Here is a 20788-nt window from a genome sequence, read left to right on the forward strand (position 1 = left end):
CGCACGTTGCTAGGGACGCTTGTGTTGTCGCTAACAGGAACGAGCAAACGCTACTTCCGCTTGGAGCGTAAATGTGTCTCCACGTGACTTATCAAAGCGTACAAAGTAAGTAAGCAGCTCACTAACTACGGTTTTATAAACATGTTTCAACTGTTGTTGGGTCGGAGTTTCTCATAGCTAGCAGATTTTTCCATTCTCATATTCTTTGTGGATAATTTCAATCATGCTGCAGCTAGCTTACAAACAATGCTAACGACAGCTATGAATGAAAGAATAGTCTACTGTGTTCATTTTGTCAGTTTTACTCTTATTGTGCTTTAATCTCGTTTGTCGATTTTTCAGCATTGAATTAAGATTGCGTTGAGTCAAATGTAAACGTGGTTGTTCCACTTTCAAGATCGGAAAACGCCAACTTTTGTTCACATTTCAGACGGATTCCAGTGAGGACGTGGTGTTTGTTTCTGAAAAGTCTGCGCCTAAACCCGTAGAGATCACAGTCGACCTGGTAATGATTTATTCTAACACCTAACTTTCTTTATAATATGTATTTATCACACATCAAAACACTGTTATAGGTAATATGAAGTAGCTTTGACTTAGATTTCCCACGATGATCACTTTTTAAAAATGATCTGTAAATCAAAAATCTGATAGTTATAGTTGACATTTAGACAGGCACAGTCTGTCTAAATGTCAGATGTAATCAAAAACATTTGTATTACTTCTATTCTTTGTCTCTTGACGAGTAATTGAGTATCTTTTTAGCCTGGCTGGTAAAATGTCTAATTCATCATATAAGTTGCCGGTTTAACATCCATCCCACATTTCCTCCAAGTGGGTTTTAGATTAACACAGTTAGAGGCTTTTTACAATAAAACTTCTTATTTTTTTCCTCTATACTTTTAAGAAACCTTCTGAGGTTGATTCATATCTTAATCAGATTAATTACCACTCATGTCACATTGAGCTTTCTCTAGGTCAAAGTCGGTCTTCTGTCCCTAAATATATTAAAGCATTCGCAAACAAATCTGGCCCCTCACCCGTCGGCAAAACGTTCAAAAGTAAAGGAGCCACAGGGTGCTGTACCTGTTGGTAGGGCCACGAAACAAAAGGACATTTCATTTGTCCAAATAGTCCAGTCAACACCTAAACCCCAGTTCAACATGACCGTCTTTGTTGTGGTCGTTTGGCTTCCGTGTATTTACATTTTAGGTCTATTACAACCCAAGTGTGGTTCTAGCCACACAGAGCGCCTTCACTAATAATTTCAGAACTTTTACAAACGGAACAGACACCCCACAAACTGTGCTCCGGAAAATCGTGATTTAGTGTGGGACAGTCCGGCCCAGAAGACACGAGAAATCTGGATGTTACACATCTACGAGCAGAGCAGGTTTAACAAGCAGATATTTATTTGCAAAAAATATATCACACCCTATTTTGTGTTGTGTTTTGTGTCTCTTAAAATGCCAATAAAATACATTACGCTTTGTGGTTGCGATAAGACAAAACGCAAAAAAAAGAGCATAAGATGAGACACACAGTGCTCCCGAGTGTTTCTTTATTCCATCAGTGAATGCATGAAATCAAAACCCTCTTAGCGATCCTTAAAGCATAGAAATGGGATCTTTCAGACGTTATGATTTTCAGTGTTTCTTTAACGCCTCTGCAGTCCTTTACACTGTGACTTAATGCACACAGTTAAACTGTGATGGCGTAAATGTAACTCCAGGCTCAGCTTTGCACAGCCTGTAAACGACATGTATGTAAATGACGCGGTAGTTGTTTTTAATGTAGTTTGTGTTATGCACTCATAGTGAACGTTAAGGCAGATCTGTTGCTTGGCTCTGCTGCAGGATAAGCTACTGGCTCTGCAGAGAGACATTGATGAGCAGTCCCAGCCCACACAGCCAGCCAAACCTCTGGTCAGTGTTGACTCCTCCGGCATGTACAAAATGTGTTTGTGAGCCATGTTTTTATTATTTATTTAACAGTATTATTTTTTTTGCATGATCTTGTTTAAACCAGACAAGCCACACAATCAGTGCTGAAGCAAAGATGAAGGGGGAGAACGGTGAGGCTAATAGAATAAAGAAGGAGAAAAAACAGAAGAGGGGACAAATGTGTTCACCAGAAATCCAAATCTGCACAGCTGAGAACGGGAGCCAAGCCAAGACTAAAAAGAAATGGAAAAAAGTAGAAACGGTGGCAAAAGAAAAGGAAGATGAAACCGATCAGAAGAAAGACAAGAAAAAAACGAAAAGGAAGAAACATGGTGGTGTTTCTTCAACTATTGAAACGGATGACGATGATAAGAGGAAGAAGAATCCGATAAGAGACGGTGTAATTCAAGCAGAAAATGTTGCCTTGAAGGCTGAAAAATTGGAAAAGAAGAAAAGGAAAGAGGAGAAACTCAAGGACAAATGTGTACAAATCACACCAGAAAATATGAAGGTAGAAGAAGACGAGGAAATGCAGATCAGAAGTAATAATCGCAAGAAACCCAAGAAGGAAAAAGGCGAAGTTTTAGTTTTGAGGACAGCTGATACTAAAGAGATAGTTGTAGAAAAGAAAAAGAAAACTTTTGTAATAACTGATGGAGTTGGTGAAACAAAAGCAAAAAAGAAAGCAAAAGTGCTGGAAAATGGGATAAAAGTAGATAAAGAAGAGACAGAGGTTAGCAAGGTGAAATTAAAAAGGAAGAAAGAGAAGGAGAGTAAATCTGAGGGATTTGGAAATGAAATCAAAGCAAAGAGGAAAAGATCGACAGAGGACGAGGAAATTCTCCCAAAGGAAAAAAACAAGTTAAAAAACAAAGAGATTGCTGTAGAGGAAGATTTAAATGAGGTAAAGATCAAAAAGAAAAAAAAGAGTAAGAAAGCCATAGAGGAAGATGGGAAAGTAGAAGCTGAGGAGATGGAGCCTCAGAAGAAGAAAAAGAAGAGAGTAAAGGAGAATGAGGGTGTGGAGGACAGCATCACTCTGGCTGCTGAACCGCAGAGCAAGAAGAGCAAAAAGAAGAAAAACTTAGCTGAAGACGATCAGGACATGAACACTGAGGCCCAGGCTATGGGAAAAAAGAAGAAAAAAAACAAAGAAGAGCAGGAAGACTCACAGGTGAGCCAAAAAATAAGTGTTTAGCTGTTGTTTTTAAATTACTGAAGTGGTCAGTAAAAAGTCTGGGTTCGTGTTTCAGGACTTTGCCAAAGGCGATGTCATTTTCCTATCAGCAAAGACTGGAAACATCGATGAGGTCTCCATTAATCCAGTAAAAACATCTCTCTACATCACTTCCACTGTGGGATTGTGTTCATGAATGAGACCCTTCCTTTGCTTTAAAAAAAGAGAAAAAAACATGCAACAGGGAGCATTTTAAGCGTTTTCTTGGGATCAGTATCCCAAGAAATTGATTGAGACTGATTCAACCTGGACTGGATTATTTTTCACTGATTCCAAACTCAATAAAACCCAATTCATGGTTTGCAAAGCTTTGTATTTGTTAAAAGAAAAAGAAAAAGGAAGGTTCTTAGTGATCCACTATCTGTCTCTCCTTTTAAGCTGGATGAATAATTTCTCTTCAAGCTCTGTAAATCAGAGTGGATTACTTGTAAAGACTGGTTTGGGCCAAAGAGGAGCTGTAAAGTTAATTATAATTTTTATATATTACACATCATATTATTGACATATCATGGCTCAATCGCCCCATCTAATTACATATTACCAAATAAGTGTTATTTGAAGAATGTTTAGTTTAAAAAATTACAAGTTCTTGACATGGATTTTAACTTTATAACACACCTATATTCCATATTTTGATGTCTAATACGATGTTTTGGTCACAGGAGAGAAGAAAAGCTCTTCAAATGGAGATCGAGGAGGCTTCCCTACCTCATAAACCGGATAAATCTGCAGTCAGTATCAGGATTTTTCTTGAATTCCTTTGATCATTCATTTAAAACTTTAAATGCTTCCATTTCATGACGTTGTCTCCAGGTAGTTATGATAAAGCCAAGTGATACTCTTGGCTTTTTTGGGGACAAATTGGATGTTTATTTTTAGTTTTTACTTGGTTTATTTTGTTGTTGTTGTTTCAGGACATCTAACCAGTAGAGACCAGATAATTGCGTCGCTACATTTTACCAGCTCGAATGGGTTGTAACAATGAGAGGGTGCAGAGCTTCATAGCTATATTCTTAGTGGATATTTTCGTTTTTTTTTTCATGGTAGCTTATCTACAGTAAGCCTGCACTATAAATGCTTTCATCTTTATAACTAGTCCTAGTTGTGGGCACTGCTAACTAAAAAGCTAATTACACTAACCGTAAAGGACTATACCAACATTAACAGAAGCTAATGCGCTAAGTTCAACAATATGTCAGTGACAAACCATATTGCAACTAGGGTCAGGACTTTAGCACATTAATTTCAATTTATTTATTTTATAGACTATAAAGCGTTTAAAATTGTAATACTTTTTTTTTTTTCATGCAAAAGTGCCGAACCAGAACCTTTTGTATTCGCATTTCTGGTACACCTGTAATTTTGACGCACAAACAACATCCACTTCAACAGCGATGGATGATATAAAAAAACATGATAGGAAACAGAGCTGCTGTTCAAAATAAGAGCATGAAGATAAAGGTCTAAGTACTTGAAGAGTTCTTAGCAGTGGATAACCAAAACATCAACAGATGTTGAACTTAATTCATGTGAAAGTGTAAGAAACAGTCAGAATTTCAGAATATATCTGGAAAAAATGCAGTTTAGAGGAAGATAAGTGCAGTAAAAATGGTTTTTAAAATAAACTAAAACGCTAAGCAAAACATTAGCTCCCCTGTTGGCGCATTAGCATAAGTGAGCCCACCACTGACTAAAACATTTCACAGATTAGAGCACTAATGAGAGCTGTCATGGAAGCTTCATTCATTTCTTTGATGCCACAACACTGCAACTTTCTGATATAGAGATTCAGATGTCAATACCAGCGTCAGAACCTAAATGTTCTTCCTAATTGTCTTTGGAAGGCTTTGGGTCAGTGGAGTACCGCTCAGTTCGACAACTCCCAACAGCAGCAGAAGTTCTTGCGGCTGATGGGCGGCTTCAAGAAGGGCTTCCAGCTGACTGGGACCGCAGCTGGAGGAGCCAACATGGCGCTGGGGAAGGACGCGCAGCAGCATCTGCAGCAAGGGCTTCTGGGAGAGTTTGAGCGAGCACACGCACGGAAAATGGACTTCAGTAACAGAGGGGCGGGACTTGGGTTTACGGCACCCTCCAATAAGAAGTTCTCCATCGACATCAATGCGTCTCGATCCGTCCGCTTTGATGACTAACTAGGGAGGTCGGCGTTTTTGTACTTCCAGTGTCTTCAAGTATTGATTCAACTGGAGACTGTAGTTTATAACTCAACATGTATATATTGACATTTTATGAATGAGAAATTTGCAAATCGCATGTTGTGTAGCATTACATACCAGACTTAGGATAGTAGACTGTCATTGTTTTGTAAATTTCTCTGAAGACATTGTGATGATGTTTATTTTAATAAATTCTCAAAAACAAGCTTGATTTGAGCTTTTTTCCATTTGACAATGTGTTATACACCTAAATTGGTTTCTATTTTTTTTTAAAGATTAAAAACTGGAATGGTTTGAAAGCCTTTCCTCAGCCCAAACAGATGTGAACATCTGGACACACTGGGCTGAGCAGCAACTTGACTAGCAGCTGACATTCAATAAAAAGTCACAAGCAAATGCTCTGATAGTCATTTAATTTTGTTCCTGCACATTAGCAATCAGGGACAGTATAAAAGAAAAAGTTCACTTTAAGGAAAACAGAAAATCAGGTTTGTTACTGATGGCTCACAGACATTCAGCTGGAATCGTACATTGTGTTCCAAGCATAGCAGCCTTGTTAAAGTTTGCTTTGGGCTTTCCAGTTGCACTTTAAAAATACAAAAAGTCTTGCAAGGATACAAAAAATACAGGCCATACAACATGGATCATCTTTCTGTAAATTCTTATTGACAGACCAGCCACAAAACAACAATCTGCAGGAAAGATGCTTACTGCCAATTCATGTCTTTATACAAAAAGCTTCCCTGTGTTATAAATATCCAAGTTCCAACCACTTCAAGGTTTTAAGGCTAATTTGTTTCCATTTAATTTTGTGAATTAATAGAAGTTAATGAGGTGTTTCAATATTTTTTGATGGGGTTTAATGGAGTATTTGAACAATAGGCAGCAGAAAAGACATGCCTAAATATTCAGAAAAGGCCCATTCAGGAAAAACTTTCCACCCTCTAAGTCTACTCAAGCAGAAAGCTTCAAGTGAGCGTGTTGCTGCTTTAAACGAACACATCGCATCCATTTACCCACGGCGGGGTAATCTTCTTCCAATTAGAAGGTGGGGGGGAACAGAGTGCCGAAGTGTCCTTGAGCAGGACTGTCCACCTGATTCCCATTTGATATGCTTATTTACATCTCATATATACGCATATAAAAGCAGTATAAAATGAGAGCATGTGTAAAAGAGAAGGCGCTCGGCAGAACCTCACTGAGGTTGAAGAGGCGCCCTTTAAATTTACTGTCTTTGTTTTTTATCACTGTCCATGTTGAAACCATTAGCGTATGGTTGGAACACGGACCACGGTCCATGTCAACACGTTCTGTGTTACAATGTTACGACAAACCAAATGATGTAGAAATTCAGAACATAGCACTCACATTTGAAGCCTGACTTATTTCAGATGGCAGAAATTTCATTTTTAATGGTACCGTTCTTACTCCATTTGACCCCAAATAAAACCTGAACTTCCCCTATGAAGCAGCAGTCTCAAACTCCGGTCCTCAATGGCCGGTTGTCCTGCAACTTGTAGCGGGCTCTCTGCTTCAGCACACCTGACTCCAATAATAGATCATCAGCTAATCTGTAGAGCTTCACTGCATGTTCACGAGGCGATTGAGCCATTTAGTTCAAGCGTGGAGGACAATGGACATGTTTAAAAGTTGCAGGACACCGGCCCTCGAGGAATGCGGTTTGAGACCGCTGATTTAAAGAAAATTATGCAAAAATGGTTTCAGGTACAGTGAACTTTCACATCTTCTCGCATTGCAACCACAAGCTTTAGTGGATTTTATTGGCATTTAATATGATAAACCAACACAGAGTAGTGCTTAATCTTTAAGTGAAATAAAAATGATGCATGGGTTTCAAAATGTTTTCAAAAACATCTGAAAGGTGCGGCGCGTTTTTGAATCTCCCTTCCCTTACGGTAATACTTTTCAAAACCATGTTTTTCTGCAATCATGGAGGAAAGCCTTTTGAGCCGCACCTATCTGCCCTTCTTTGCAAAAAAAAATTAAAATAAAAAGAGCTAAATCTGTCAGATTTGATTGAAAGTCTCTGAACATCAATTTTAAACCTTTTTAAATCCATTTTGGTTTCAACTTAAACTGGGCCATTGCAACATATTTTCTACCTGGACTGCCCTCCATTTATCTCCATTCATCTACTCCCACCAGCTTATTTGTCTCTGCTTAAGAAAAGCATCGCCATAGCATGATGCTGCCGCCACCACCAACTCTTTTCTATAAACTTCTCCACAATGTTATTCCTCATCTGTCTGCTGTGTTCCTTGGTCTTCATGATGCCATTTGTTGACTAATGAACGTCTGAAGCCTTCACAGGACATCTGGATTCACACCGACATTAAATCACACACAGATGACCTCCATTTTGAAGGCAACTTGTTGCTCTGCATTTTTAGGTGGAGGTCGTATCAAAGTAAAGGGTGCTGAATCCAAATGTACACCACACATTTCAGATGTTTCATTTGTAAGCATTCTTTGAAACCCATGTATCGTTTTCTTTCCATTTCACTTTAATACACTGCTTTGTTTCGGTCTAGCACATAAATTCCTAATTAAATACTTTACATATTGTGATTGTTAAGTGAAAATTTTAAACTGTTCAAAGCGGTGTGATTACTTTAGAAAGCCCTGGTACGTTGTTGGTTTGGAATTTTCCTAGTAAAAACTAGGAAAACTGCCAGACAGAAACAGGCTAGAATGCCAGACAAACTGGCAGCAAACTAGCCAGTTTGTCTGGCAGTTCAGCCAGACAAACTTGCTAGTTTGTCTGGCATCTAGCAATGATCTGGCATCTGGCAATGCTGAACATTGCCAGAAGTTCAGCAATGACTAGCCTTAGATTATTATACATTTTTTCTATGACAGTTCAACTAAAATGTGCCAAACTCACAAGGGCCAGAAATCCAAAATATAGATCCACCCCGAGTTAAAATAGAGGGGGCTGATAATTCATTTAATTATAAGAATCTAGACCTGGCCTCTGCAGAAGTGGCTCTGAAATTTGGATTTTATCAATAACACAGTTTCATCTCCCAGCAAAACAGTGGCAAAGACAGTTCTGGCTGATGCTGCCATAATACTTATCGATACAACCCTGAATCCTGCGTTTGGAACAGAAACTTCTCCTCTCTTGGTGCAAATATTATACTTTTTTTTAATTCTGTAAAATCTTAGCAACCTCAACTGTAAAATCCTGACCTGATGCAATTCTATAAAGTAATTCAGGATGATTTTGAACATGCCTGTTGCTGGCCCGTGGACCTTTGATAAAGATAAACTCAATTTATTTGGAATAAAAACCAATTTCATTAGTTGGAGCTCTCTGGGTTCAATCCAGCACAATGAAAAACGTGCAGAAGTAAAGCCGTTAACAAGACACTTAATGAGCCAATATGAGAAGTAGCCCAGGAACCACATGTCACCCAGAGAAAAAGAGTTGGGAGGCCACTTGACAAAAGGAGTCGTTTGTTGGTGATGTAACAGACTTTCAGGGTCTCTCAGGCCTCCAGATACTCGGGCTGAACTCGGGCCACTTTACGAAACTCCTTGGCGTTGGTCTGCGGGCACTGCATCTCACGCCAGCTGATGGGAATCATCTGGGCACCTGGTATGTAGAATAATGTTTTTTAAAAAATGCATCAGTGACATGCTCAACAAACAAGAACAGAGTTCGACATGGCTGACAGTAACTGCAAACAGAAAACAGGATTCTTGCAAATTCAAGTCAAAATTCTAAACTGTACTTATTTTCACAAGAAGCAACTACGTAAAAGTAAACATCTCGCCTTTACTTGCGCCACCTTGTGTTTGTAATCAAAAATGCTGTCGACCTGATCCGGTTGAAGAGCTGCAGCTGAGCGGTGAGATTTACCTGCTTCGCTGTGAGCCACCACCACGCCCAGTTCGTTCTCAGCTGTTGTCAACAGGTAGGTAGACTGAACGTCCCCGAGCGAAATCTGACATCGAAGGTGAAGGATTTAACTCTTCACAGGTTTATCTGTGTAGCACCATTTATACGTAAAGTCAAATTGTTTGACAAGAAAATAAAGGAACAGAAAAAACAAAAGCAGAATAATTGTAAAAACTTAAAATTCCCTTAAGAAAAGAAACATTCAGATGAAAATGTAAAACAAGTAGTTAACACATGGTAACGAACTGAGAAAATAATATGGAGTTTATGGGTTACATTGGTAGTTATGACAATGATAGATTGTCATAACTGCACCTCTGAAAGGCATATAGAACCGCTTTTTCCTTCCACAAAACTTTACGTCAAAATGCTTGGATTGAGCTTTCTGAACAGTAGGTTCTTTAGCAATGACTTTTTGTTGCTGTTGTCATTTACCGTCTTCTGGACAGCAGTTTTCCTCAAGACTGTAAGATCATGTGAGAAACTGAATTAACCTGAAATTTATGTCTGCGTGCAATGAATCTAACGTACTAGGTTATTTGCTACAATTACCTTTTTAAATCTATTCAAGTTTATTGCAATGCAACTGTGCATTAATGTGTGGACTGTGACACTCATCGCCTGCTCTCAACAGTTAATCACCTGTTTCAGCTGCGGGTTTTAATTTGTGGGAAGCAGACGCATGCAGTCTAGGAATGTCAATCAACAACAAAGGAGGTATCTGAGGTATGAGCTGCATAGTTTCTGCATTCACAAAGTAATTTACCTGTCATATAACCGTGTCAGTCATTTGCTTAAAAATAAGTAAAGGATACAACTTTTGCCAGGACGATGTCACCAGGTCTGAAGCTTTTGTATATGTCCACCTACACAAAGAAGAGGGCAATGTTTACACTCTGTATATATTCACACATGAAGAGAAGGAAAAGTGTGGAGAGACGTGGGAGATCATCTGAGTGAAAGCGTCAATCGTCACGCACCTTGTCTTTCTCCGACTCTCTCACGTCTTCCTTTCTGGTAACGCAGAGAGAGAGAATGAGATAGTATCTCAGAAAAAGCAATAAATCAACCAGGAGACACTTCCGGTTTTACCTGATGGTCCCTCTGAAGCGGTCTTTCAGCGGTGTGGACCCCACGTAGAGGATATGGACCTTGGCAAACCTGGAGTTGATGCCAGTCACCTTTTAAATTGAAGCATAAAATTAATGTAAGATTGCACAGCAACTATTGGTAAAGTCTTAAAATGCTTTTTGTGTTTTGTTTTTGTGTGTGAACAAGGAAAAATATAGTTCTCCTACATGTCAAAGTTCTTCACGTGGTCCAAAAGTAAACAGGTTTACTGTGCTCTACATTATTTATCACTGTTGATTAATCTATTTCTGTTAATCAATTGAAAGTCTCTCATCTTCCAGATGTATCACTAACATGTGATTCATTTTAAGTCTGCGTATCCATTCATTTTGATTATTATGGTTTGATTATTATAAGTTAAATGACATTTAGTTCCTCTAAAAAATGAAAATATTACATAAAACCAATAAAAAGAGGTTTTAACAGAGAACTGTTGTGATCATGTTTTTGTCAAAGAAACAATCATAGAAAACGGCTGACGTAACAGACGTCCAGCAGACAGTCACTTACACCCTCCACAACGAGGTTAAGGCACCGGTTTCTAAGCATGTTCATGGAAAGCTGAGTGGAAGGAAAAAAGTGATGCTGACAGGAATAGCCACTGCATTCCTGTGCAGAGGTTAACCACTGAATAGATCAATATTGAGATGAAATTCTGTTTTTTTTTTTTTTTTTAAGATGCACCTGCTGTAGATCAGTTGCAGATGCTTTAGTATGTTTCAAATATTTCTAAAAATAATTCACAGCATTAATAAGCTTGCTGTGTCCAAGGATAACAATGGAAGGTTGAGTGGAAGAAAAAAAATTAAATAAAAAAATAAACAAACTTTTAAATAAAGGATTAAAACGTATAGTTCTGTTTACAGTAAGTCTCTTTTATATGAATTGCTTAAATAAACTAGCTTGTCCATAACAGACCTTGCAGGTGACGATGGCTCCAACATCTGGCAGCAGCAGGGCTTCAGTTTCCCTCACCACTGAGATCACCGGTAGCTGGGAGAGCACAAACGCCTCAGTCAACTCTATTACAAAACAACTGTATTGCTCACATTTCAGTACTGACTCTGAACATATGTGGGGACCTTTCTGTGCAATATAACTTATATGCTACAAGCCTACATTGAACTCCATCAACAAAAAATCATATTTAATATTCATCAAATATTAAATATGTGCACCCAATGTCTCCTGTGCACAACAAGTAAATACAAACAAAAGTGAGTGAGCAAAAACAGTGAATTTGAAATAATTAAAAGTTGTTTCAACTGAGGCTACTGGTGTTTCTATGGAAACAGACTGAAGCAGGCAAAGACACTTTATTAATTATGCTGTTTTTGTAATGTTTCATAATTAGTAATTAACTGGATGGTAGTCATTATTTTCGGAGAATTCATTTCCTCTACAGATTAAGTCACATCCCAACCAGACATACTGGTTGTTCTTCTGTTGCTGATTTGTAGCTAAAATCTTTTAACAAAATGAGAGAAGTTATTCCACTGAGGTTGTGGAAAAAGCTCTGAGCCACAGTGGAATACATGAAGATGACACGTTTCTTTAAGACAGTTTACAGGAAATGTGGAAGTAGCAAAATGTGAACAATAAGTTTCTCTAACAATTATTAAATCCTTGGTTGAACTTCAAAGAGATTTTAAATCAGCTGTTGAAAAGGACCGTATGACGATGAAACAAAAACTGCAACAACTGTTTAGCGCTGCAACCCTCTCTCAGTGTGTACTAAAACTCTTTAAAACTAAAGAGCAGGAATGTACCAGCAGTTTGTGTTTGTGGAATAGGGATTCAGTCATAGTACAGTTCATTACAATACAAAGGCAACAGCAGGCCATTTTCAAGAGAAGAAAAAAAAAATCTTGTCTTACGAAACTATATTTTAGAGGGTAAAAGTACGGCTTAATTAAAATGGAAGATTGTTTTGTCTGAAACAGTTCCAAGAGCAGTGGGCATTCTGGAGTAGCAGGAAAAAGCTCTGAGCTACAATGGAATACATGAACATGAAGATGTTTAGTGTGCTAAACAGCTGCTGTCCAGCTGTTTAGCACACTAAACATCTGGACAAGGAGTGAGAATGTAATGGTATGCGACTACAGGAGCTAAAAACATGTTGGAGCAAAGGCACTCAAGAGTCTTGAGTCAAGACACTGGTTGACAACAACACTTCTGACTTTTAAAGAAATAGCAGAAAACAAATGTTCCAGGACAATTGAAAAGTTCAAAGCAGAATTACTAAAAATATTTCATGAAAGACGAACCAAACACCTTCAGATTTAAAAAAGAAAACTCCTTACTTATCGGTATTTAATTACTTTTTTTAATCTTCATTTTTCTAAAAAATACACTTGTACATATTTCCTTCCTCTAGGATGCAAGAATATGTTTATAATGTTAAAATATTCACAGAGTAAGAAATTAACAGTTGTGCTTATAAAATAATTTAGTTGCTGTCGTGCAACAGACTGACTTTAAACAAACGCTTACTTTCTGTTGCGGAAATTCATCCAAAAAAATGTGACCGCTTTCAATTGGCTCAAAATAAAGCGACACTGCACACTGAGAAGCTCACTTTCATTACTTTGTGTTTGAGCCGCGGCCACAAATTGCACATTGTACAATGCTCTTATTCAGGCCTTTCTGTGAACCTCGCTGGCAGCTTTCCAAAAGTCTGTCATCCGCACCAGCTACACAAATAGACTGCCTCTGCCTTGTGAACCTCACCTCCTCTCCCTCGTTCTTCCTCATTACGTAGCCAGCAAGGGAGGAGTAGATGTAGCCATGCCGCTGATACACTCCAGTGCCTTGATTACAGTCTTCTACGCTGCACAGTTTCTCACCTGAACTCAAAGAGAAAAGGAGTCAGTAAAGGGAAACATTACATACCGTTATGTGCAAAATTAGTCGTACCTCTGGTAGATTTTAGGCTTAAAGTGATCTTTTAAACTGAGCACAATGTTTTCTTTGGCTGGTAGTAATATCTAAAAATCAAGGTGATGCCAAGGAGAACTTCCAACCTCAAAGACTTGGCGCTCATCACCAAAGCTAAATCAAGTGCAAACATGAAGAATTGTAGTTTTATAATGCTTATAAAACAACTGCCTGTTGATTATTAAGAAAGGCTACAAATCATATTTGACATTTAGTAAAGTGTAATCATAAAATACTGCATTCGATGTTGATACTACTTTAATATCGTCTCATCATTGAAAGCTCCCCATATCATTTAATAGACACATTTCAAGATTGAAATAAAATAATTTTATATCTAAGAATCTGACAGGGTCTGAGTAACTTTGTATACACCAATGAGTAGATCGGTAGGCAACTTGGGGTTAAGTGCCTTGCACAGACAGGGGCACATCGAAGTGGGACAGGAGGAAGCTGGAGTCGAACCAACGACCTTCCAATTACAAGATGACTACACACTGAGTTACAATATTACTGGTTAAATAAATATTTCAAGTAATACCAGCTTCAGTTTAAATGGTGAGAATCTGAAGGTAGAATCTAAATTGTATTGTGTTGTCATAAATTTAACAGAAATGTAATACTGTACAGTACAAGAGGCTTCAAAACAGACAATTAAAGGTAGGACTTTTGTAGTTTTTAAAACTTGTAAGTAATTTGTTTGCTGTTTTTTTGTGTAAATTTAAACCCGTTATTTAGTAATACATACACAAATAAATAACGTTAATTTTCATAATGAAACTGAATGGGGGGAAAAAAAAGCTGCGGGTGGAGTCGGTGTGTCAAAACAAGAGCGCAGAGGAATGTGCAGCGATGCCTGGGGCGTTGGGCAGGGCAGGTGAGACCAAAACAGCTAAACGCAGTCGATTTAAATAAATAAATAAATAAGCAGTAAGTTTAACTATAACGTATCTCTCCCATCTTGTTTTGTGGCCATAAATAAAAGTTTAACGCGCTGTAAGTCTACAAGAAGAGGCAAGTCTCTGTTCACGTGTGGCTACTTAGCTGTTTCAACATGTCTGTCTGTTGCTGCATTTAACTTTTCAGCTACACAAAAGCCTCTCAATCACCCGAAACATCAGCATCGCTACAAACACGGTCTAAATTCCGAGTGAAACACATTTGAAACACTTTAAACGGAGGACTCACCTGGGACACACAATCTCAGGGGCGACATGTTTTCGGGAAGAGCAGAGAGCCGCCTCATTGGCTATGAAGAAGGCTGGTCTAGATTCTGATTGGACGGTTTTCTTTCTTCTTCATTTGTCCCCTCTTTTGGCGAGTGGCCAATCAACCGTAGGCTACATTAACGCCACCTAGTGGAAAGGAGTTGGAACTGACGAGATCTTCCATTCTGTTTGTCCAGCCTTCCTTTGAGACGTTTTTGTCTAGACCAGGGATGTGCAAAGTACTTTGTCGTGAAGTGTAAGGAAAATAGAAGTTTGTTTTATTTTAAATCAATTAACAAATAAAAGTCTTAACAGTGTGCAAGCAGAGCCCCTGAGTCAATACCTTTCACTGCAGCTGGAATACTTTCAGGGTGTCTCCACCAGTTTTACACATCATGAGACTGATTTTCTTGTACATAATTTGCAAAACAGGTTCACTGTCTGTTATATTAGGCAGCAAACATGAGTGAATAGCAGTTTTTTCAAGTCTTGCCACAAATTCTGAATACAATCTTGGTCTGAACTTTGAGCAAATGACCTTTGATCAAAATCCTTCCACCACAGCTTCATGTTTAGTGTGTGATAGGGATGTTCAGTGAACCTCAACTCTACCAATCTTTAACTCTTTACCTAGCATGTTTCCTTCCAGTATTATCTCGTACTTAGCTCTGTTCATTTTGACTAAACTGTTTTATAACCTAACTCTGCTTTTATCTTCTCAACAACTTTTGCACCACTTAACCTGGTTTATCAGATCTGAATACATAAAATATGTGTACAAAAAGTGAAAATTTAAAGGGTGTGCATATTTTTTTAACATGACTTTATACATTTCCTCATAGATTGCCTGAAATAGAGTTAATACATATTTCTGATAAGTACTTGTAAAAAACAACCAAAAATATATATACCCTGTAACCTCATCGTTCTGACTTTAAACAGAACAAATTGGGTATTGATAGACCCCTATGTAGACCTTAGTTTTCCAGTGAATTAATTTACATATGGCAGGTAAAAACACTGAATCCTAGAAGAAAGTTGTGCTGGTGGAAGAAAAAAAAGACCAAAGACATGTAAAAAAAAAGTGTAATCATTAATTTATGTCTCCACATTTATTCATTTTTGCCACAGCAAACAAAGTTCACCATCGTACAACAAAACAGAACAATGCACTCATCCTTTTAAGAACAACAACAACCAGTGGTGATCCGGTTCCCGTTGAGCTTTATCTACAGCCACTGGTCCAATCTCCCTTCTTCTCTCTGGTCCCTAATTTCCAATTTGGTCAGTGCTTTAACTATTCTCGATAGTCTAATAATGAAATGCATGTTTCAGTGTATAACAGAATAAAGACCAATAAACACAGGGAGAGTATTATTTCTAAAGTGCATGTTTCGGGCCTAATTGTGTTCAATTTGTGGTGACACAAACATTAAATAACCGTTTATTTCAACTCAATGTGGGAACAGCACACGATTGGTCTTCATTCTGGGCTTCGCCGGGAAGGACGAGTCTATTTCTTGGCTTTGCCCTGAGCAGCCACCGCTTCCATGGCCTTCCTGACGGTCTCCTCGTCTCCCAGGAACTGCATGGGTCCCGTGGGCTTCAGGTTCTTGTCCAGCTCGTACACAATGGGAATGCCTGTGGGCAGGTTCAGCTCCATAATGGCTTCCTCTGACATCCCTGGAAAACAGCAACACATGCAAAGCAGAAAATATGCTTCATTCACTCAACCTTAAGCAAGGCAAATCTCATTAAAAATCAAAGTTGATGTTAAGACTTCAGTGCTTTATCAACTGATTTATAGAAATGCACCGGTATGTAAAGATCTTTTATCCTGCTCTACATCACTATCACATGACCAACACGCTCCAGAAACAAATGGCAACACAATGGAGATAAACATCTGTTGTTTTTAAATTGGCCCAGTTTTACTTATCCGGCCAATACCAATATGTTAAAAAATTAATTACATCGGCTGATATCAATATATTGTGCATCCCTATTAATTTCCATAAACTAAGCCTCTTCATACGGCAGTCGCTAAACTACCCAACAATGTTCCTCACTCTGGGTTTAAGGCCAAATCAGAATGAAAATTATGAAGCTTATTTTAATTCACCATTCAATTAAATAACTGCTTATTGCCACAGGCTTAATTACACGATTAAATTCATAACAAATATCTCTGGTCATTATTCATAGATTTGAAAAGCTTAAGTGTAGAACTGCTTTGAAATTGTGTTGCAGTTTCAAGCCTCTCTGAGTTTTTGTTTTATTTCTTAAATTAAACTCAATCTTATAATTTTTATTCAGAAGAATTCCACAAGAACCTTAACACAGCGCATTTAACAAAAGAGCAAAAATTAAGTAGGGGATAAACAATTACAACATCTGGGTTTTGTCTCTATGATTAGTTTTTTCTCTCTTACCCTCGAGATGCTTGACGATGCCCCGCAGGCTGTTGCCATGTGCGGCGATAAGGACCCGTTTTCCTTTCTTGATCTGGGGAACAATTTCCTCGTTCCAGAAAGGAAGTGCCCTGGCAATGGTGTCCTTGAGACTTTCGCAGCTGGGAAGCTGATCCCCCGTCAGGTCACCATAACGCCGGTCCTGCCACGAAAAGACAAAGTTCCAGCCGTTAGAGGATTCAGGGTTAGACTACACACATTTATGTTTTATAGGAGAAAAAAAGCTTCATTAGATGCGTTTCCATTGACCATATAATAACTACAAACTGGAATAACAAAAATAAATTTGCTAAATGGAAACAACTTTGGAAAAAAGAAACTGTTTCTCGATAAAGGTTTTGCACTGCGATGAGTGGATTTTTGGCTTTATTGAAATAAATTCACTTGGCAAAACTGCAATGCAAAACCTTTTTTCACCTCACACAAGTCACGCCATCAACAACCGGATGTTGCTACCGGCGAAAAAGACGAAAACAATGACAGGAAGTGTTAGGAGGATGATGTGTTTAAATGACTTATCACGTGAGCAAACTTATTTGTGAGTGATTTTAATTACACATTTGTAATAGAAACTCAGATCATGTGTCAACAGATTTCCTTGTTCACCTTGCTGATATTCTGGTAGTAGTTGTGTCCTTCGTCCATAGGTGGGGGAGGAACGTCGAAGGAACGCCTCCAGATCTTCACCTGAGCCTCCCCGTGTTTCTCAGCAGTTTCTGCCTTATTCAGCCCCGTCAGGCCACCGTAGTGGCGCTCGTTGAGCCGCCAGGTCCGGTGGACGGGCAGCCACATTTGGTCGACGCTGTCCAGGACAAACCACAGGGTCCGGATGGCCCTCTTAAGGACAGAGGTGTAGCAGATATCAAACTCATAGCCAGCATCTGAGGGTAATGAGAAAGATGAGACAAGAAGCATTGTAATGAGGATTTGACAGTGGGAGAATTTACAGGGTGCTATGTAAGATTATTCACCTTTTCTCATCTTGTCAAATTCATATGGGTTTTATGAGGATCACGTGTGAAAACTGGTGCGTAATTGCAAAGCAGAAAAGTGATAAATGGCATTATATCTCTATAAATAAAAATCTGAAAAGTGTGGCATTCATTTGTAGCCCCCTTTCACTCCTACACCTCTAGAATCAGGTGCAATCGACCCCAACCTTCAGAAGTCACCTAAATACGGATGTTATGCGAGCACCTCAGCTGTTTGTTAGAAAGTATAAGTGAACAAACAGCATCACAAAGATTAAAGAGCAAAGCTGAAAGGTCAGGGATAAAGTTGTTGAAAAGTTCATGGCAGGGTTAGGTCACAAGGTACCTAAAAGTCAAGTAGTCGCACCGTCATTCAATGAAGATGAACTAACTACAGGGCTGTCTTGGAGGAAAAACCTGTTGTTCACTTTTAAGCATTACACCCCTTACCAAACAGCTAGGTTAAAGATCAATGTTCATCAAATATTCATCCATTGGAATGGTCCAGTCAAAGCCCAAACTTAAATCAAATTCCAAGTCTTTGCCAGGACTTGAAAATATATATGTTAAGATATTTTAAAAAGACTTACAGCTGTAACTGTAGAAAAACACACTTCTACAAAGTGTCGACTCTGGTCAGCAAGTGCACACCACACTTTTCAGACTGTAATTAAAATTAAAACACCATTTATTATCGTCCTGTTTCACAATTAAGCGTACGGTTTATATTAGAAGGTAGGGACCCTTTTACAAGGTGCTGTTACACAGATTTTTTAAGCCATTTAAGATACGAAGGGAAATATTATTCTGAAGGGTAACATTTCTTACAAGATCCAAAGATTATCTTCATGCTACATTTCACTTTCCACAGAAATTAAGCACTTTCTTCTTCATAGTCATCGGCCACATGGTACTGCCTGACTGTGAGCTCTGGATGATGTGTTCGCAGGGGAATTTGAGGTCAAATTAACAGGGGGTGCACGCATGAACACGTGTCCAAAATTCAGTGACTCATAGGAAATTTCCACTTGTCAAAAGGGAGAACAAAATACTAAAAATTGAGAAACTGTCTCTTAATAGTCTCTCCCTTTTCTTTCTGGAAAGAAGCTTTGTGAGGCATAGAAAGCTCCTTCACTTCTGCACACGTTTTCTTTTAAAATTATGAATATACATTTGAATAAATCTAAGTAAAGCAAGGCCATGACTGGTTTCATTTGTCTGACAGGTTTCACTGAACTGCATAAATCTAATCAGAAAATGTTCCTTTTTTTTGTGTCAAAATAAAGGGGAAAAGTAAGATATAAAGGACACAGAAATACGTCCTCTGTGTTTGCAGTTGAATTGTTTAATGGAGTCCCTAGCCTGCCCGTTTCTTCATCCTCCAGTTACATAAGCACCATCTTTTCAGGGGCTTAACCCCGAGACCCAGTTAGAGTCCGATCAGACCTGCTGACCGGGCCCGCAGTACCCTACCTTTCAGGGCCTGTCCTCCTCTTTTCGCTTCCTTCTCTCCGGCCTCGCTCAGGTCGGCGTCGAACCAGCCACAGAAGCGGTTCTCCTGGTTCCAGGCGCTCTCTCCGTGGCGGATCAGAACCAGCTTGTAGGCAGCCATCCTCACTCCAATGCCCTCTGCGCGGTACTTCCGGTAACTTTGGTTCTTCCAAAAATGCTGCAGCGACGCCGGCGGATTAGTTCTGACTCCGCAGCAGCTTCAAAAAGTGTTTATTAAGAAAAGGAGTCAGTATTTTTGCACAACCCGACGAGGAACAGCGTGTTAGTGAAGAGGGGTTGAAGGAGTAGCGTGAGTGACGAAAGGGCTTTCCTTCTTCTCTTCCGGGTGGTTTCCGCCAATCAGAAGGCGAGCTGAGTGAGGCGACGGAGAACGGAGTCAAGAGGATGCGCTCTGCAGCACGTCCACAAACCCAGCTCTGCGTCCTCCAGGCTGGCACAAAACATCTGGAATTTTCACCCCAAAACAAACAAAAAATAAATAAAAAAATTGGTTTATTTATTTATGAATATAATTACATGCCCATAAACTGTAGAATACTGTGGTACTGCAAAGAATCCTGCACACTAAAAGTCTAATAAATGTATCTCTTTTTGCAATATAAAGGGATCAGTGAAAATTTTAAAATAATACAATCTTTAATTTTAGAGAATGGAGAAGTAATCCCATTTAAACAAACGTATGAATAATATGAGCCAGTACAAAAATAAATGATTCTGGGCATGTACAATGTAAAGCAAAAATTAATGCTTTTCATTGATTTTTTCCCCCCCTGTGGCTATGTTTTTTGATGATACATTTTATACTTTTTTTTCCTAAGCTTTATATTTCGCCTTAAATGACGCCACGTTTGTCAGGGAGATACATTTGCGGATTGAGTAGCAAAGAATACAAAAAATTAAAATAAAAACCACCAAATTTCTCAGAACATCTGTCAATGCCAAACAGCTTAAAGTTGAGGTATTGTGTAATGGCGTAAGATGACATTCTCTGGAAAAGTGAGACTTGCTAACATTGAGGCCATTCTCAGTTCAGAGAAATGTCTCCTGGATTATTTTCTACAACACAGACAGGGCTTTATCAGAGACTACCTCCAGAATTGAGCAACAATCGACATAATCGATCTGCAGTATTGACCTCAACCCCTTTGACGACTTATAGGATCAACACGGTTTTCTGCAGCATAACATCCATACAGTTGAAAAATACTGGTCACATTAGTTAACAACTAGGACTTATTTTGTTTTATTGACACATACCTTTAGGCGCAGTTTATTAGGA

General features: G+C 38.7%; 3 protein-coding genes across 5 annotated transcripts; 1 reads left to right on the top strand and 2 right to left on the bottom strand.

The window, feature by feature from the left end:
- knop1 (lysine-rich nucleolar protein 1) lies at nt 1-5565 on the top strand. Of its 3 annotated transcripts, none has more exons than XM_032564052.1 (7): nt 1-105; nt 431-505; nt 1857-1925; nt 2029-3117; nt 3197-3268; nt 3843-3911; nt 5025-5565. In XM_032564052.1, exons 4-7 carry the CDS (start codon nt 2059-2061, stop codon nt 5328-5330), a joined length of 1506 nt encoding a protein of 501 aa, XP_032419943.1. In that variant the 5' UTR covers nt 1-105; nt 431-505; nt 1857-1925; nt 2029-2058; the 3' UTR covers nt 5331-5565. The 3 variants fall into 3 exon arrangements, with proteins under 3 accessions (XP_032419943.1, XP_032419944.1, XP_032419945.1); XM_032564053.1 differs by having other exon boundaries at nt 3197-3253; XM_032564054.1 differs by lacking the exon at nt 3197-3268.
- A 185-nt stretch (nt 5566-5750) lies between these two features.
- On the bottom strand, nt 5751-14617 carry exosc1 (exosome component 1). The gene is made up of 8 exons (XM_032564060.1): nt 14536-14617; nt 13141-13256; nt 11329-11403; nt 10372-10460; nt 10260-10293; nt 10095-10145; nt 9241-9325; nt 5751-8973 (listed from the first exon to the last, which is right to left on the bottom strand). Exons 1-8 carry the CDS (start codon nt 14591-14593, stop codon nt 8867-8869), a joined length of 615 nt encoding a protein of 204 aa, XP_032419951.1. The 5' UTR covers nt 14594-14617; the 3' UTR covers nt 5751-8866.
- A 1035-nt stretch (nt 14618-15652) lies between these two features.
- pgam1b (phosphoglycerate mutase 1b) lies at nt 15653-19831 on the bottom strand. The gene is made up of 4 exons (XM_032563859.1): nt 19471-19831; nt 17633-17907; nt 16988-17168; nt 15653-16238 (listed from the first exon to the last, which is right to left on the bottom strand). The coding sequence occupies exons 1-4, from the start codon at nt 19607-19609 to the stop codon at nt 16069-16071; spliced, it is 765 nt and encodes a 254-aa protein (XP_032419750.1). The 5' UTR covers nt 19610-19831; the 3' UTR covers nt 15653-16068.
- Between the last annotated feature and the right edge of the window lie 957 nt (nt 19832-20788).

Source organism: Xiphophorus hellerii, chromosome 5 (genome assembly GCF_003331165.1).
Source record: "Xiphophorus hellerii strain 12219 chromosome 5, Xiphophorus_hellerii-4.1, whole genome shotgun sequence".
Taxonomy (NCBI): domain Eukaryota; kingdom Metazoa; phylum Chordata; class Actinopteri; order Cyprinodontiformes; family Poeciliidae; genus Xiphophorus; species Xiphophorus hellerii.

Bases quoted from the DNA above. Each gene is read 5' to 3' on its own strand.
- knop1 (XM_032564052.1), top strand. From the start codon at position 2,059: ATGAAGGGGGAGAACGGTGAGGCTAATAGAATAAAGAAGGAGAAAAAA. The intron at 3,269-3,842 runs GTAAAAACATCT...TTTTGGTCACAG, and splicing joins ATGAGGTCTCCATTAATCCA to GAGAGAAGAAAAGCTCTTCA. The intron at 3,912-5,024 runs GTCAGTATCAGG...TGTCTTTGGAAG, and splicing joins ATAAACCGGATAAATCTGCA to GCTTTGGGTCAGTGGAGTAC.
- exosc1 (XM_032564060.1), bottom strand. From the start codon at position 14,593: ATGAGGCGGCTCTCTGCTCTTCCCGAAAACATGTCGCCCCTGAGATTG. The intron at 10,146-10,259 runs GTGCGTGACGAT...TTCTTTGTGTAG, and splicing joins GAGAGTCGGAGAAAGACAAG to GTGGACATATACAAAAGCTT. The intron at 9,326-10,094 runs GTATCCTTTACT...CTTCGATGTCAG, and splicing joins ACATCGTCCTGGCAAAAGTT to ATTTCGCTCGGGGACGTTCA.
- pgam1b (XM_032563859.1), bottom strand. From the start codon at position 19,609: ATGGCTGCCTACAAGCTGGTTCTGATCCGCCACGGAGAGAGCGCCTGG. The intron at 17,908-19,470 runs GTAGGGTACTGC...CATTACCCTCAG, and splicing joins AGGAGGACAGGCCCTGAAAG to ATGCTGGCTATGAGTTTGAT. The intron at 17,169-17,632 runs GTGAACAAGGAA...TTTTCGTGGCAG, and splicing joins ACTACCAGAATATCAGCAAG to GACCGGCGTTATGGTGACCT.